The 17,845-nt window shown below is 42.9% G+C and overlaps 2 protein-coding genes across 2 annotated transcripts in view; one reads left to right on the top strand and one right to left on the bottom strand.

Moving 5' to 3' along the window:
- Positions 1-12,670, bottom strand: part of LOC118431525 (NLR family CARD domain-containing protein 4-like) — a gene marked incomplete in the record, with an annotated part of 24,814 nt that extends 12,144 nt beyond the window's left edge. The window contains 1 exon segment of the mRNA XM_035842769.1: positions 12,008-12,670. Coding sequence (XP_035698662.1) covers positions 12,008-12,155 — 148 coding nt within the window.
- A 133-nt stretch (positions 12,671-12,803) lies between these two features.
- Positions 12,804-16,226, top strand: LOC118410528. The gene is made up of 2 exons (XM_035812285.1): positions 12,804-13,233; positions 13,624-16,226. Exons 1-2 carry the CDS (start codon positions 13,098-13,100, stop codon positions 16,215-16,217), a joined length of 2,730 nt encoding a protein of 909 aa, XP_035668178.1. The 5' UTR covers positions 12,804-13,097; the 3' UTR covers positions 16,218-16,226.
- Positions 16,227-17,845: the final 1,619 nt, after the last annotated feature.

Raw genomic sequence — 17,845 nt, 5'->3', positions numbered from 1 at the left:
CATCAAACTTTTTTTATTTATCGTTGGATCAATCTAAATGTTTTAGAATATAAAGATCTGTATTATGTATTGTTGGTGGTAAAGCATATCAGGGTTTAACAATCAACCTGTTCAACCTTGCTAAGGGCACCATTCTTGTAAGAAATAGAAGTGACTTTTTTGTTCTGTGGAGGGAATAAAACTATCTATAGCAGGCTTGAAGAACCGGGCCCTACATTAGGCTCTGGGCTTGGGCAGACATTATGAGTTCCTTCAGAGGTATCATCGTCAGAGGTATCATTATCATCATCGTCAACAACATAAATGCTGTCAGACAAAGTGATACTGAGTTCCTTGTAGTTGCTAGGCTTATTATGTATCAGATCAGAAATCATCTCTGCCCTGCACTCTGAGTGAAAAAATAGCCCCTCAACCACCAGCGTCTCCAGAGTTCGGTTTTCCCGGATTGCTGAACACAAGCTGGAGATGGACTCATCGCTGCAATCTCCATGGTATATATTACATGGTGTGAAGAGACCGCTTACCCACCTAAGCCTCAGTGTCTTCAATACCTTGTTTTTCTTTACACATTCTGTTAGCATGTGCACCATTGACTCCACATTAATTGTCTCATGTTGGTTCTCACACAGAGACGCATCATCGGTTATAGGCATGTATTCCCAAGGAAGCTCGAACTCAACGACCTGGAGTCTTGTATGTTCTGAGATGCTCTGTAGGGTCGCGGGTAGGTTACGGAATATCTTGGCAATTGAGTCATTATACAGCGTCACCCAACAACTTATCTCCAGCCTTAAGGACATGAGACGAGTGTGACTCTCAATCATACGGGCCAACTGCCTGTCAAACTCTGAGAATTCTATGTCTCGCTCTCCAGGATAAGAATGAATAGAGATGAGGAAGTCTGCAGTGACATGTTCTATCCTTGATACTGCCGACAAATGTTCCAACGTAATTAACAATGGCGAATAAGAAATACCATGATTGTTGTGTATGATCACACTCTCTGTTCCACACCGTGGTATGAATGCGCGCACTGGAAAGGACGTTCCATAATGGCCATCAATCCAAAGTAATGTCACAGAACGCATTGCGTCATAATCTGATAATGCGTTTTCCAACATACCAAGCTTCTCTTGTTGTGCTGCATTTACACGTCCGCAGTTGACTGTGAGATGCTGTATGAAATTTGCACTGTGGCTTGCGGGCAGTTTCTTTTGGAAAGTCAGTACGTGTGCCAAACCAACACACCAATTGGCATGATCATCAGGATAAAGCGTAGTAAAAAATCTGCCGTCGTAAAAGTCAATTTCGCGCCACATAGAACCCACTGTTGCATCACCCCAAACGAAATCATCCACGTTATTGGTTGCGTGTTGAGACAGACAATGTGCTACAATCTCGGCCATTTTCCCACCAGCACTAGTTGTCCCAAGCCACATGATACAGAAAAATGACAACAAAAGTTCGCTGTCTTTATCAGTTTGGGCTTTGTTCAGTTCCTCCGCTAACCTTTCAAACAGTGGGCGTGAATTCTCACCCAGGATCAGAAGTAAACAGTTTTGCACTTCCCTGTACTTACGCTGGGAAGTTATAATCAGATTCCTGTTCACAACAGTAGCATCTGACAGACCAAACAAGCGACAAACACATTTCATCCCCTCTTCTCTGCTACTTCCATCCATGACCAGGCCACTGATGTAGCGGGCCGCCATGTATTCCTGAAACGTTTTGTGCAGAAAGGAGCAGTAGCAGGTGCGTTTGATTCTCGAGAAAGAGTAATCTCTAGTCAGGAGGCCCATGTTCAAAATGGTATCGGCAGTTGTGCCGTAATTCTTTTTGATCTCATCTATCTTAAACTGGAGCTGATGACGATCTAGTCCCTCCCAGGACAGTTTTCCTAGACCTTTGAAGGCTTCTTCTATAGTAGGAGGGAGTTTGTCACCTTCCATCGGAATGTTTTTTTTCTTTGTACAGAATCGCATAGCAACTGAATGGACAATATCTCGATATAGTTCATCTTTGCTAGACGGGAGTTCTTTGTCGTTATCCTCCCACACAACACATATGAGCAAGTTGCTGAGGGGATTAACTACTATTTCTGACAAATTAATGTTACTATAAAGTTGTTTGATTAGTTTTGAGGCAGACTCTGGGGAGTTAGAAAAGTATTTGTGTATGAACTCCTTTGAATTTTCCTCACTGAAGCCTACAATTTTGTAGAACTGGTGACATTTCTCCAGGTCTCTGACACAGTGGTACGGCCTGGAGGTCACCAGGACATGACAGTTCCTGAGGATTTTACCCTGAATCAAGTCCACCACATCTGTGACTTCCCTAGCTGCCTGACTGAGCTCATCTAGACCGTCTAGGATGAAGAGAACATCATCCTGGTTCTCTTGGATGTAGGACCAGAGCTGGTCCGGGGTTATTTTTGTATCTTTTGGTAGAAGCTGCTCAAATATTTCATCTTTTATTTTCCCAGCTAAGTGTCGCATTTCCAGAAAGAACACAACCTTAAACCTGTCCAGTTTCCCACAGGACCAATCATAGGCAAGTTTCTGACAAGAGCACGACTTCCCAATGCCAGGGTCCCCCTCTACCCTTACTTTTCTGATAGTTGAACTAACGCTAACTTGGCTATCTTCGCCGCCATTTGTGTCATAAATATCTACCAAGCTTACGATAGTGCCTGTGTCCTGGAAGTGCCCCCTACCGTCCCTGTACTGGAGCTGCAGGTTGGTATAGACTTCTCCAAGATGCAGGTTGAGGTCTTCGCACCATGGTAGAGGCCGCACATGCGCATACTCTGTAGAGTACAGGTCCTTCAGACACGTGATGACGTCAGCCACGTCAGTCGGCCCTGTGTTGTGTGATAATTTTTCATCATGGTAAATAAACGAGTTAAATCGGCACAATGATACACATGGACAGTAGCATACTCGTTAAAGATGACAAGCACATATACATTCAGCACAAACACACACAAACATTCACTACACACAGACATACACACAAACACTGATGCACGCAATCGAACTCACACTCAATCTCCATTACACACACACACATCTTTATCACAGGGGTAGTCATCATACATTTCCATCTAATCGATGTGTATCTAAACAATTAAAAGATTATAAGGACATAATCAATACAAAGGGTTCAAATAGTAATTACTTCTCAAAGCCTTCACTATCTAAGTATGTACCCTGGCTGGTTAAAATATTAACCATGAAGGAAACAGAAGTAAAAACTCAATGAAGGTATGCAATGTTGATAAGAACCTCTCCCCCACCTTGTTGTGTCGGTTCTGCGTTGTGACTTGAGTCTGCACTCTGGTTATCACGGACTTGCTCCAACCACGGAGGTTCCACCAACAAACTTTCCAACCGGACAACTCTTTGACTGAGGCTCTCTCCTTGGGCCGACAGTTTTTCTTGACCCTTTTGAAGGCTCTCTCGTTGCGTCAAGAGCATGTCTTTAACCTTTTTGTCTTCCGTATACTGTTCTTTTAGCAGGGTGAAGTACTGAACTTCCTGTTCCGGGTCGATGCTGGAGTTGAGTCTTTCTGAAATCTTGTCTCTGCCCCCGCCAAGGGCAACCAGGATTTCCGTCAGTTCCTCCCACAGTCTGTCAAAGTCTTCTTCAGACAAGTCCGTGCCCGAAATGTGTCCGTAGTTCGCGTTTCTAAACCGCCGTAGTCTGTCCCGTTCGCCTGAGAACGGTGCACCTCTGCCGAGTTCTAACCGCACAAGTTCTTTCAACAGGAGTTCTAATAGTGAAATGTCGAACCCCTGCGCTGTATCTGGAACATCACCGTTGGGTGGATACAGTGTTTCCTTCTGACCAGGATTTAATTTCAGTACCCTGCGCTTTTTACCTTGCTTTTGGGGTATTTCTCCATGATACAGATGTCTCTTATGCTTCTTCAGCTGCTCACGGAGACTTGGAGGGTTCATGTTCTGGATTTCATCCTCAAATATCTTCCTGACCAGCGCAGTTCCCTCGTCCACCAGCAGAGCTGCTAGTTTCGCGCCCCGAGCCGTACCTGGAGTGTAGACCGGGTCCGGGCTGCTGGGCTTGCTCAGGGCCATGGCGGTGTGACTGACTCGCCTGCTGTTACTCTGTTACTGCCGTATTAGCAGGTTAACGTTCTTCTGTCAACGGACTCCATTCAAACATGGCTCACCTCAACGCAAAAATTACTCACATCATAGTTCAAATCGTTGAAGTTGTCCCAGCAATTTCTGTCCAGAATATGTACAGTAAGTCAACCACAGGGGCAATCCGGACAATAAGCTTCACTAGGAGAATTTGGGCAGGCAAATGTCATTTCTTTGCCGCAGGTTCTCACCGAAAGCGGAAGTACTTTTATCAAGATGGCGGCCTCGATACGTCACTCTCATTGTTTACCTTTTGCTCACCTGAGAATGAACCATTTCACAGCGGGGGGTGACTTGTGATATTTATTCATATCATGATATTTAAAAATCGGCCGTTATGATGAGACTAATGAGACTAATCTTTTCATTCGCGTTGATGTTAGTACATATACAAGGCTCATAAACCAAACGAACCAAATGTAAGAACAAACAAAGCACGTTTACAGAAACCAGTTGATTAAACCAGTCCAGTGACCCTGACTGAGGTCAAGGACGGTTCCGCAGCATTATACGAATACAAGTAAATGGACTGGTCCGTTCTATTCATGATTAATAATAATAATGATAATATCTGGTGTATTTTGCCAGCCAGTAGATACCCGATGAGTAATGAGGCTGATTAACGTGGTTGAGGTACCTCCTCGAGCACGGCACCCCCGGTTTACGTCCCTCCCGGAAGACGATTTCGTGGAAAGCTTCGTGAGGCTACAGCATCCGGTCGTCCTTTATAAGTCGAGCAATACAATATTGACTAATCGCCTTGTCGTTGTCTGATACCCAACAATTACGAATAGTTTGACCGCTTGACACATCGCTAATAATCGTGCGAGGAATCTTCCGTTGTAAATAAGGAGGACGACAGGTTCCGATGCTAATTTATGCCTCTCTGATGTTAAATAGTCGTGACGAAGCGAGACTCAGCGCAGACGAATCTCCCAGTGGCAATGAAAACAGTTCCTCAGCATTAAGTTTGCTAAGGATGAAGTCGTGAGGCCATATTTTATGGGCAGGCATCATGTGATGGCACAGTTATATATTTATATGCCAAGGTGGGGTCACACATGCGTATATATTCATGTCCGTTTGAGGTGCGTCCGAAACTCTTAGTCTCTACCAGGCTCCGCAGGTCGCGGGAAAAATAGTACAAATTGGACAAATATAGATACATAACATGCCAGATAAGTTAGCTGACCGAGAAGTATGGTTAGCGACCCAGCTAACTCGTCTGCCATGTTACCTGTTTACGTTTGTCCATTTCTATCATTTTTCCAACGACCTGTTGGTCCTGGTAGAGGCAAATACTGTCATGCGCGCCTCATACGGAATAAAATATATACGCACGTATGAACCCACCTTTAGATGTCGTGTCACGCTCTCACAAGGAATGCAACAAGTGTTACGTGAACTGACTACTTCGGGGGTGGACACTTCTGGAGGATGGACAGTGCTTGTTGATGCGCTCTCGTGTGCATCTGCGTCAGAAAAGTGATTATAATAAAGAAGTTAAGCCTTTTTTCCAGTCCGCAACACCGCCTGTCCCCAGAACCTGCCGTGGCCTGTCCAGGGACCACCTCCACGTGTTCTCAGCCTGTCGGGTTTGGGAAGAATAAAAAAAGTCACTGATTCCCCTGAACTGGTTGTCCTCTTTGTCACACACACATGCACACACTTGATTGTTGTAACGTTTCTCATCACCAGGGAGTGAGATCTTGTGACTTCGGGGGCCAAACACTGAGGCACACAGTTGTGCACACTTTGTAAATCAGTGGTCCGCCTTTTTAGCAGTTATTATGGACCACGCACATGCACACATACACATATATTCACACTAACTTAGCCACGATTCGGATTGTGTGTCAGCGGCAATCTGTATCCGGCGTATCTATATAGCCGGTATAACCGCCCTTCGGCGTAACACACCAGCTTCGCATTCATGCGGCGCGGCAGCAGCTGGTTATATTACACCGAAGGACCCGTCACACCTAACTTTTGCACATCTATCTGCAAGCATTCTTTGAAACTATCCAGGGATGATGCCCCTACTGTGCTTGGTGATAACAAGTTCCACTCTACTATAGTTCTGGGAAAAAGCGAATTTTTGAACACATCAATCCTAGGTTGGTAACTCTTGTACTTGAAGTCATGGCTGTTTCTTGTTCGTTTTTGAGCTGGTATTAGATACTTACCAGGCAAGAAGCAGAACTGCAGGAATGTGTGAAAGTCATGGAAACGTAAGCAAAGTGAGTAGATCTATAAACAGATTGTCTAAAAGAAATCTGACTCCTATACTCCACCAACCAGATCAAATTATTTTCGGATGTACGCTTTCTTGGCTGGATTGGTCCCCAAGTCTGGCCACACTGATTACCAGCTTATTGGCCTGGTTCTAAAGTCACGAAGAAACAAAAGAAATGGACATGTTAACTTTTATTGACTGTAATTCGTGTATCATGGCACATATACATGACATATATAAGGCACAGATCAAAATCATTTCTTCGATCTCTTCGATGCACAAATGTTTCAGCTAATTTTTCTAATGCTATGGCAAAACCTGTATTCTACTTTACATGTTTTCATAATAGGTCTTGTCTTTGACACTCTTACAACAAGATGGAGGGCAATGATGAAAGGAATAACTTTACATTGTCATTATCAACAGTAACATTCCAGGATTTTCTTTTTAATTCAGTCTACAAAAGTTTGTCTTCTTTCGATATCCATTGGTGTCACCATAAAGTTTTATACTATTCTACCTGGAATCTTACAATTACATTGATACAAGTACGTGAAATGTTGGGGACAAAAACGTATACAATTTGTAAACAGAAAATTGACATCTCTAAACTTTCAGATGTCGTCTGCCATCCTTCAATAATGTACAGGATAAAAATACAATGATATCATAACGTTTATAAGTCAAGTATATACAGAGTCAAAGCATATATGAATATTCATATAGTACCCAATTCAAGATAGGCTTCTAGTACTATAACGTCGCAAAGGTGTGTGCATAGCCGTGCTCTTGTCAAAGGTTCTGTTGTTAGTATACAGTAAACATTATTATATTTTCGAATTCCTAGCTTTACATATAGGAAGGCCTCCATAGGCAGGAAACTGAACGTAAGGATGGCATTTTGTATATCCGAAGTGAAATTTAAGTTCATCTTGTATTTGGTCCAATTGTGAAATATGAAATGTTGGCCGGTGGCTACTAATCAAAACGTTGTTTATCTAATCAATCTAAATTTAGAATATTAAGGTTTTTATGATGTATTGTGGTGGTAGAGCAAATCAGGGTTAAATAGTCAATTGACCTGTTCAAACTGTTGCTAAGGGCATATGAGACCGTCTTTGTACGAAACACAAGCGACTTTTGGGTTTTGTGGAGGGAATAAAACTTTATAAAGAACGGGGCCTATCGCAGGCTGGAAGAACCGGGCCCTGCATTAGGCTCTGGGCATGGCCAGACTTCCATTTGAACAAAGTAATATTGAGTTCCTTGTTGTTGCTAGGTTTATTACGTAACAGCTCGGAAATCATATCTGCCCTGTACGCTGAGTGAGAAAGCAGCCCCTCAAATTGATCAAACAGAAACGTCTCCAGAGTTCGGTTTTCCCGGATCGCTGAGCACAGGCTGGAGAGGGACTGGCTGCTGCAATGTCCATGGTATATCCTAATTGTATGGCATAAACCAATTCTCCACCCAAGCCTCAGTGTCTTCAGCGCCTTATTTTTCTGTATACATTCTGTGAGCTTCTGCACCATTGGCTCCACATTAGATGGTTCATTAACAATATTGCAGGTATCTCCGTATCGGAATCTGAAGAAGAGATTGCATAATTGTTGATACGTATTACCACGCGTTCTGTTCCGCACCGAGATATGAATGGTCGTAGAGGGGTGTCAGCAACAGTATCAACTAATCTTACAGAACGCATTGCCCTCTTGAACCTCCATAGTCGTGTCCCACATTAAGTCCTGGTCATGACCAGGGGTGCTGTCAGACAGAGTTATACAGAGTTCCTTGTAGTTGCTAGGTTTTTTACATACCAGATCAGAAATCATCTCTGCCCTGTACTCTGAATGAAAAAATAGCCCCTCAACCACCAGCGTCTCCAGAGTTCGGTTTTCCCGGATTGCAGAACACAGGTTGGAAAGGGCCTGGCTGCTGCAATCCCCGTGGTGTATCCTACGTATTCCGATTAGTCTTTTACTGATTCTCCATCTAATCCTCAGTGTCTTCAGCACCTTGTTTTTCTTTACACATTCTGTGAGTTTATGAACCATTGGCTCCACATTAATTGTCTCATGTTGGTTCTTGGTTACATATATCGGATGATATTTCACAGGAAAGTCGAACTCAACGACCTCGAGTCTTGTATGTTCTGAGATAACCTGTAGGGTCGCGGTTAGGTTACGGAATATCTTAAAGTTGGCGCTTACTCCCTGACAACTTATCTTTAACCTTATGGACCTGAGACGAGTGTGACTTTCAATCATACGGGCCAACCGCCTGTCAAACTCTGACAATTCTATATCTCGCTCTCCAGGATTAGTATCAATATAAATGACGAACTGTACAGTAACATGTTCTATCCTTGATACTGCCGACAATTGCTCCAGCGTACTCAACAATGACGAATAAGTCATAACAACACCCTTGCTGCGTATGAACACACTCTCTGTTCCACACCGCGGTATGAATGTGCGAACTAGAGAGAAAGTTCTGAGACGATCATCAATCTCAAGTAATGTCACAGAACGAATTGCGTCATAATCTGATAAAGCATTTTCCAACACACCAAGCTTCTCTTGTGCGGCATCTATAAGATCGCAGTCTATTGTGAGATGCTGTATAAAACTGGCACCGTGGCTCACAGGCAGTTTTTTTTTCAAAGTCAGTACGTGTGCCAAACCAACACACCAATAGGCAGGATCAACATGATAAACCCTTAAATCCCGTTCGAAGTCAGTTTCGCGCCAAGACAAGCGAGTGACTTCATTAAAATCATCCACGTTGTTTGTTGCGTGCTGTGACATACAGGGTGCTACAACCTCGGCCATTTTCCCACCTGCACAACTTCTCCCAAGCCACATGATACACAAAAATGACAAAAGTCCCTTGTCCTTATCAATTTGGGCTTTGCGTAGTTCCTCCGCTAACCTTTCAAACAGTGGGCGTGAATTCTCACCAAGGATCAAAAGTAACCAGTTTTGTACCTCTTTGTACTGACGTTGGCAAGATATAACCAGTTCCCTGTTCACAACAGTAGCATCTGACAGACCAAACAAGCGACAAACACATTTCATCCCCTCTTCCCTGCTACTTTCATCCATGACCAGGCTACTGATGTAGCAGGCGGCCATGTATTCCTGAAACGTTTTGTGCAGAAAGGCGCAGTAGAAGGTGCGTCTGATTCCGGAGAAAGAGTAATCTCTAGTCAGGAGGCCCATGCTTAACATGTTATCGGCAGTTGTGCCGTACTTATTTCTTATCTCATCTATGTTAAACTGGAGCTGTTTGTGCTCTAGTCCCTCCCAGGACAGTTTTCCCAGGCCTCGCAAAGCCTCTTCTATAGTACGAGGAAGTTTGTCACCTTCCATCGGAATAGATTTCTTCGTACAGAATCTCTTAGCAACTGAATGGACAATATCTCGATATAGTTCAGCTTTGCTAGAGGGCAGTTCGTTGTTGTTATCCTCCCACACAACACATATGAGCACATTATTGAGGGGATTAACTACTATTCTTGACAAATTACTGTTACTGTAAAGTTGTTTGACTAGTTTTGAGGCAGACTCTGGGGAGTTAGAAAAGTATTTGTGTATGAACATTTCCGAATCTTGCCTACTATAGCCAACTATTTTGTAGAACTGGTGACATTTATCTAGGTCTTTGACACAGTGGTACGGCCTGGAGGTCACCAGGACATGACAGTTTCTGAGGATTTTACCCTGAATCAAGTCCACCACATCTGTGACTTCCCTAGCTGCCTGACTGAGCTCATCTAGACCGTCCAGGATGAATAGAACATCATCCTGGTTCTCTTGAATGTAGGACCAGAGCTGGTCTGGAGTGGTTTTAATGTCCTTTGGTAGGAGCTGCTCAAATATTTCGTATTTTATTTTCCCAGCCAAGTGTCGCATTTCCAGAAAGAACACAACCTTAAACCTGTCCAGTGTTCCACAAGGCCAATCATAGGCAAGTTTCTGACAAGAGCACGACTTCCCAATACCAGGGTCCCCCTCTACCCTCACCTTTCGGACAGCTGAATGAACACTAACTTGGCTATCTTCACCGTCATTTGTGTTATAGATATCTACCAAGCTTACGATAGTGCCTGTGTTGCGAAAGCGCCCCCTATCGTCCCTGTACTGGAGCTTCAGGTTAGTGTAGACGTCTCCAAGATGCAGGTTGAGGTCTTCGCACCACGGTAGAGGCCGCACATGCGCGTACTCTGTAGTGTACAGGTCTTTCAGACAGTCGATGACGTCATCGGTTACGTAAGACGGCCCTGCGTTATATATGTGTAAAACATCGGTTTACTTATTTTGTAAATTGGGTACTAATTTGGATGGATTATATTTGTCGATGTTTCTCGTTCTAAGATACATGTGTCATGAGTAAAAAGTCCTAACGTATCAATAATTATGCAAAATAGATACTTATTTGCATTATTGTTAATCATCACTTTACCTGCATACACGATGACGATTTATCAAGAACTGTATGTGTTAACTTCTTTCAACTATTTCAAAACTTCTGCAATTCAAGAATAATAAGCTAAAAGAGGGCCAAAATTATACATCAAAAGCTATCTGCATCCCATAAATGTAAATCAAGGGTGGTACACAAAGCAAGATATCAAAGTAGGAAGTTCTGCTGAAGTACTGTGAAATCTGTATCTGTGTCTATATAGCCGGTATAACCGCCCTTCGGCGTAACACACCAGCTTCGCAGGCACGCGGCGCGGCAGCAGCTGGTTATATCACACCGAAAGACCCGTCACTGAAACTCCACCAGGAGGCCCAAACATAACTTTAAACATTTTCATTTTGGTCACAAACTACCAAAGCATCAAGCATAAAACCAAGCCGTCCATCTTACCTTTTGTGGTTTTACTCTCCGTACTCGTTCTTTTCAGTTGATCTGCAACATGCTGGTGGTCCCCTTTCTTCAAAACTTCCACAAACTCCTCGGGTGTGCACGTGCCCTTCTGTGTCAGGAGCTCCAGTAGAGCCTCGGCCTTGCCTGGCGTGGTTGTTTTGCTCATGGCGACCTGCTTGTCTTCGGGGAAGTCCAGCAGTCGCCTTTCGATGAAGTAAGGAATCAGTTTCTCAACCTGCAGTCTTTTCGTCAGAAGGGTGTAGTTGTTTCTGATCAAGTCTTCTATAGTTTCTGATGGGCCTGTAGGAGTAATAGGAAGGATAATGTTAAACGTATCTAGCCATAAAGAATTAACATTATATTTTATCATTGACAATACTAGTAGCTATGCACTGTTCAATGTGTACTGTTGTTATCGTTGTTCCGAAACTGTTGTGTTAGCTAACTAAAGAATAGAGCTCCACGATCTTATATCGTTGTTATACCATCGATAGATGATTTATATGTAGTTATACATCGGTTTATATCATAAACGCTCCTCATTAATGTAGCAACAAAAGATAAAAGATATTGATGACTTATCTTACGTTAATGTAAAGAGGTACAGATTACCGCCATTTCACCTTAGTCCCTATCTGGGTATGAAGTACATTGTATTTTGATCATGTTACAAATGTATGAACTCCTGTTGGTAAAAGTATTAAAGTCAGTGGAGGTATTTATGAACTCTCACCTTGTCGCATCCGTTCTGCGCTGTGACTTGTGTCTGCACATTTTTGTACTTTGGAGGTCGTCCCTGCCCTCTGGTTATCGTGGACTTCCTCTACCAAACGTTTCATCTGTCTTTGACTCACTCCTTGGGTCAGATCTTTGACCTCCATGTCGTCCTTGTACAGTTGCTCCAGCAGGGTGAAGTACTCAGCTTCCTGTGCTGGGTCGATGCTCGAGTTGAGTCTGTCTGAAATCTTGCCTCGGTCCCCTCCGAGGTCAACCAGGATGTCGCTCAATTTCTACGAAAGTCTGTCAAAGTCTTCTTCAGACAAATCCGTGCTTGAACTGTGTCCGGACTGCTGGGCTTACCCAGGGCCATGGCGGTGTCCAAAACGTAGCCAGCTACTTCTAGAAACGTTCTATTCTTGATATTTGTAAGGATGTAATGTTCTTCTTCTTTTGTCAGTAGACCCCATCAAAACATCGCTCACAGTAACGTTAACGTACACCGTCATACAAATCCTTGAAGTTGTCAAATTAGTTTCCGTCCAGAACACGCACAGCAAGTCGATCACAGACGCAATTCGCTCAGTATATCACTAAATGCCTAACTTGGCCAGTTGGGCAATTTTAGGTCCAGGCAAATAACAGGCTCTCGCCAAAAGCAGAAGTATTTTTTTCAAGATGGCGGCTTAGATACGTCAGTCTCATTGTTTACCTGTTGCACACCTGAGAAGGAACCATTCAACAGCCATTCTCAGGTGTAACGTTACAGGGGTAAACAATTACATCATCGGGTCCCATGACACTATCAAAGCCGCCATCTTGGGAAAATTTACTTCTGCTTTCTGCGAGGAACTGTGACAAGGAAACGCAATTTGCCCCCCAAAATTGGCCAAGCGATGTTTATTTGAGCAGATTGCGCCAGTGATCGACTTGCTGTACATGTTCTGGACAGAAATGACTTCGACAACTAGAGTGAATTTGTAAGGATGTCGGTACTGTTGTATTGTGCCATGTTCTGATGGAGTCTATCGACCTCTAATCATCGAGAATAGAGCGTGTCTGTCATTTTGCAGCTGACTTCGGGAGGAATATTCACAGTGACCACCATGGCCCTGAGTAAGCCCAACAGCCCGGAACCGGACCCGTTCACCTCAGATACGGCTCGGGGCACCAAACTGGCAGCTCTGCTCAGAAAAATAATTGAAAATGAAGTCCAGAACAAGACGGACCATGTGCACGCAGGTACGTTGTACTTCTTACAGGTAGTTTCTTCTGCATGTGGAGGGCGGTTAGAAAATCACAGAAGTTAAAAAAAATTCAAGGTATAATTTGTCTTGGAGAAATTGTCGTCAAGTCTGTATGTACGTATGTAACATTATGTTCAACACAGTCGTTAAATGTACTGTCTGCTTTGATGAAGCCTTAAGATGTTAAAAGGGGAGGTAAGTACCGTAGAACATTCTAAGTGTGAAGGAAGGACACATATGCAGACACTGGCAAATATATAATTGTGTGAATGATGTTATTCTAAAAAAGATCGAGCACACACAATGGATTACATAACACCGTGAGTGGTGAACTATGTCGCCAAATGTACTTAGTTGAATATCAAAGAATCTATGCATATTTCAGGCCCGTCTGACGTGGCCGATGACGTCATCGCCTGTCTGAAGGACCTGTACGCTACAGAGTATGCGCATGTGCGGCCTCTACCGTGGTGCGAAGACTTCAACCTGCATCTTGGAGAAGTTTACACCAACCTGCAGCTGCAGTACAGGGACCACAGGAGGGGACGCTTTCAGGACACTGGGACTATCGTAAGCTTAGGAGACATTTACAATATAAGGCCTAGGGAATGTGAAGTTAACTTCAGATCAGCTGTGAGAAAGATAAGAGTAGAGGGGGACCCTGGTATTGGGAAGTCGTGCTCTTGTCAGAAACTTGCCTATGATTGGTCCTGTGGGAAACTGGACAGGTTTAAGGTTGTCTTCTTTCTGCAAATGCGACATTTGGTTGGAAAAGTAAAAGATGAAATATTTGAGCAGCTCCTACCAGAGGACACAAAAATGACCCCGGACCAGCTCTGGTCCTACATCCAAGAGAACCAGGATGATGTTCTCTTCATACTGGACGGTCTAGATGAGCTCAGTCAGACAGATAGGGAAGTCACAGATGTGGTGGACTTGATTCAGGGTAAAATCCTCAGGAACTGTCATGTCCTGGTGACCTCCAGGCCGTACCAGTGTGTCAAAGACCTGGTGAACTGTCACCAATTCTACAAAATCGTCGGCTACAGTAAGAAAAATTCAGAGGAGTTCATCCACAAATACTTTTGCAAATCCCCAGAGTCTGGTTTGGAACTAGTGAAACAGATTCGCAGTAACAGCACTTTGTCAGAAATAGTAGTCAATCCCCTTAACAACGTGCTCATATGTGTTGTGTGGGAAGACAATAATGGAAAACTGCCCTCTAGCAAAGATGAACTATATGAAATGATTGTTAATGCAGTTGCCATGGTACAATGTACAAAGATATATCTTCCGATGGAGGGTGTCAACCTTCCTCCTGCAATGGAAGAGGCCTTGCGAGACCTGGGAACACTGGCCTGGGAGGGACTAGAGCAGGAACAGTTTCAGTTCAACATAGAACAAATACAAAGTAAGTACGGCACAACTGCCGATAATATGTTAAACATGGGCCTCTTGACTAGAGATTACTCTTTCTCCAGAATCAAACGCATTTGCTACTGCTCTTTCCTGCATAAAACGATTCAGAAATACATGGCCACCCACTATACCAATGGCCCGGTCTGTCGCCGTTTTGGTGTGTCAGATGGACCTGTGGTTAACAGGGAACTGATTATGCATTGCTATCATGAGTATAGGGGGATTCAAAACAGGTTACTTTTGACCCTGGGTGAAGATTCACGCCCACTATTTGAAAGGTTTGTTAAGGAACTAAACAAAGCCCAAACTGATAAAGACAGGAACCTTTTGTCATTTTTGTGCATCATATGGCTAGGGACAAGTTGTGCAGGTGATAAAATGGCCGATATTGTAGCACCCTGTCTGCCTGAACACGCAACCAACTGCGGCCAGAGGGGGTTAAAAGTTTTTGGTTATGATCATGCCAATTGGTGTGTCGGTTTGGCACACGTACTGACTTTCCAAAAGAAACCCCCTGTGGTCGACGGTGCGTGTTTGATACAACATCTCACAATCCACTGCGATCGTATAGATGGCGCACATCAAGAGAAGCTTGGTGTGTTGGAAAATGCATTATCAGATTTTAGCGCAATGCGTTCTGTGACATTAGTTGATACTATTGCTGACACCCCTCTACGCACATTCATACCTCGGTGCGGAACAGAACTTGTGGTCATACGTATCAACAATTATGCCCTATCTCTTCTGTCATTGCTAAGTAAGCTAGAACAATTGTCGGCAGTATCAGCACTAATGAAAGACTTGCTTACTTATTTGATAAAGTCTCCTCATCTCAGGGGTGAGTCGCTTGCGTCAAGGTTCCTATGCCCCCGTTTATCAACGATAGAACATGTAGAAATTGCTGCATGTACGGTCTTGTGTGACCCCGACGAGCGTGATGTAGACTTCTCAGAGTATGACAGGCTGCTGGCCCTTATGATTGCGGGTCACAGTCGTCTCAGGTCTTTCAAGTTTGAGATAGGTTCTTGGGAGCGAAATGACTCGCAAGCCAGGGGATTCGGTAACCTAACAGCGACCCTACAGAGCATCTCCGAACATGCACGACTCGAGGTTGTTGAGTTCGAGCTTCCAGGGAAAGACGATTTAGATCTAGACATAGAAGACGATGAATTTCCTGAGGTGGATTTGGTTAACAATGGGTTGATACCTGCAGGGATGTTTGTACAAGATGAAACATTTAATGCGGAGCCAATGGTGCACACTCTCACAGAATGTGTAAAGAAAAACAAGGTGCTGAGGACACTGAGGCTTAGATGGAGAATCAGTTATAGTAAAGGCAACATGAATAAGATATACCATGGGGAGTGCAGCAATCAGTCTCTCTCCAGCCTGTGTTCAGCGATCCGGGAGAACACAACTCTGGAGACGCTGGTGGTTGACGGGCTGCTTTCTCACTCAGAGTGTAGGGCAGATATGATTTCCGAGCTGTTACGTAATAAGCCTAGCAACTACAAGAAACTCAGTATCACTTTGTCTGACAGTACCTCTCCTCGTGTCTAGGCCTAGGGCGTAATGTGGAGTGAGACTTCAGTGTGCAACAGGGCGAAGTTTTACATCCACTCCAGGGAACACAAAAGTCGCTTCTATTTCTTTTATGTCTTCCATAAAGAAAACCCTTGACAGGTTAACTGATTGTTGTTTTCCTTCGATATATTGTACCAACAACAATACATCATAATGTACCTTTACATTCTATACTGATCCATCAGATTAATTTATTTGAATCAGACACATGGCCCATTTAAACAAACATCATTGAAATATAACCAGTAAAAGCCTTCGATTAACATCAGATAAATTAATACTTGATTTGATGATAACTCACTTCTGAAGCAAAAGATTATCTTAAATCTTACTTTTTTTATATATGAAATGCTATCCTGACGTCCAGTTTCCTTTGAAGACCTTCTGATGTAAGTGATGAATATATAATACAATGTTTATCAAATACTAAAACAGAACCTTTGACAAGAGCACGACAATGCAAACACCTTTGTGACTTAGGAAAATTTTCTTCTTGTATTGGGTATCATGGGTCTCTATTACTCATATGCTTTGTCACAATGTAGTACTTGACTTAACGTTATATCCCTATATAGTTACCATACCATAGATCACTGAACTTGATCATCCAAAACGTCTATATATTTGCAGAAAACTTTTGTCCAGTCTAGTTGTGTGGATATTCTAGAATTGGAAATGTAGAGGGTCGTTTATGAAACAACGTTAGTACCTACCTTTTGTTGATATCACAAAATTCTCCTCAGCCAGATGCCATGTGTGTTATTTTAGATATTACTGCCTGAACATTGTAATAGGCTAAAATGTTATTAAATATATATATATATTGTACACTGATATGTTGTCTTAAGATCATTGTAATAACCTATTCCTGTATAAGACGAGACAAACAAACAATCAAAATGGATTACTTCATATTGCTGTACCCAAGGAGAATGAAGACACAGATGCTTGTATATACCGACGCTCATTTTGTAGCATTATAGAAGTTGGACACACAAATAGAGATGAGTCCAGTACTGTACTTGTTGCTATCATGAAAATTGCTCCATATATGTATGTACATAGGGAGGATAAAGATGCAAATGCTTGTATATACCGAGGCTTCTTTTGGGGCATTACAGAAATTGAACACAGAAATAGACATTAGTTCAAACAAATTGTTGCTACTTTACTTGATAGTAGAAAAATATGTATTGACCAGCATAATCACACATTTCTTCCTGACTTGTTTACAATCAACCAGTTTGATTAGTTTACATTCCTGGTTTAATATGTTAAATGACGTTTACATATTGCCTACAAAAAACCACAAGGATTGCAAAGTAATGAATGATAATGGCCTGTTTTAGTGGCAACATTGTTTATTGTACATATCATGTTGTTAAACACGGAGATGTGCAAGGAAGGGCAGAAGTCAAGTGATACCCTTGTCATACTAGAACAGAGAAGAAAAAGTCAATTGGAGTTAATTCCATAAACACAGCAAAGAACCTAGTGGAAAGAGCGATGTAATAAAGTTTTATGTATGTTTATAATATTTCTGAATAAAGGTTCACCAAAGGGATCAGATTTGTTGCAGTTATGTGTGATGCTTGTTGCCATTG

This window comes from Branchiostoma floridae, chromosome 2, assembly GCF_000003815.2.
Source record: "Branchiostoma floridae strain S238N-H82 chromosome 2, Bfl_VNyyK, whole genome shotgun sequence".
Taxonomy (NCBI): Eukaryota; Metazoa; Chordata; class Leptocardii; order Amphioxiformes; family Branchiostomatidae; genus Branchiostoma; species Branchiostoma floridae.
This window is presented reverse-complemented; position numbering and strand designations above follow the sequence as displayed.

Excerpts from the sequence above, each read along its gene's own strand:
- LOC118410528 (XM_035812285.1), top strand. The coding sequence starts at position 13,098 with ATGGCCCTGAGTAAGCCCAACAGCCCGGAACCGGACCCGTTCACCTCA. Across the intron at positions 13,234-13,623 it reads GACGGACCATGTGCACGCAG|GCCCGTCTGACGTGGCCGAT; the intron begins GTACGTTGTACT and ends TGCATATTTCAG.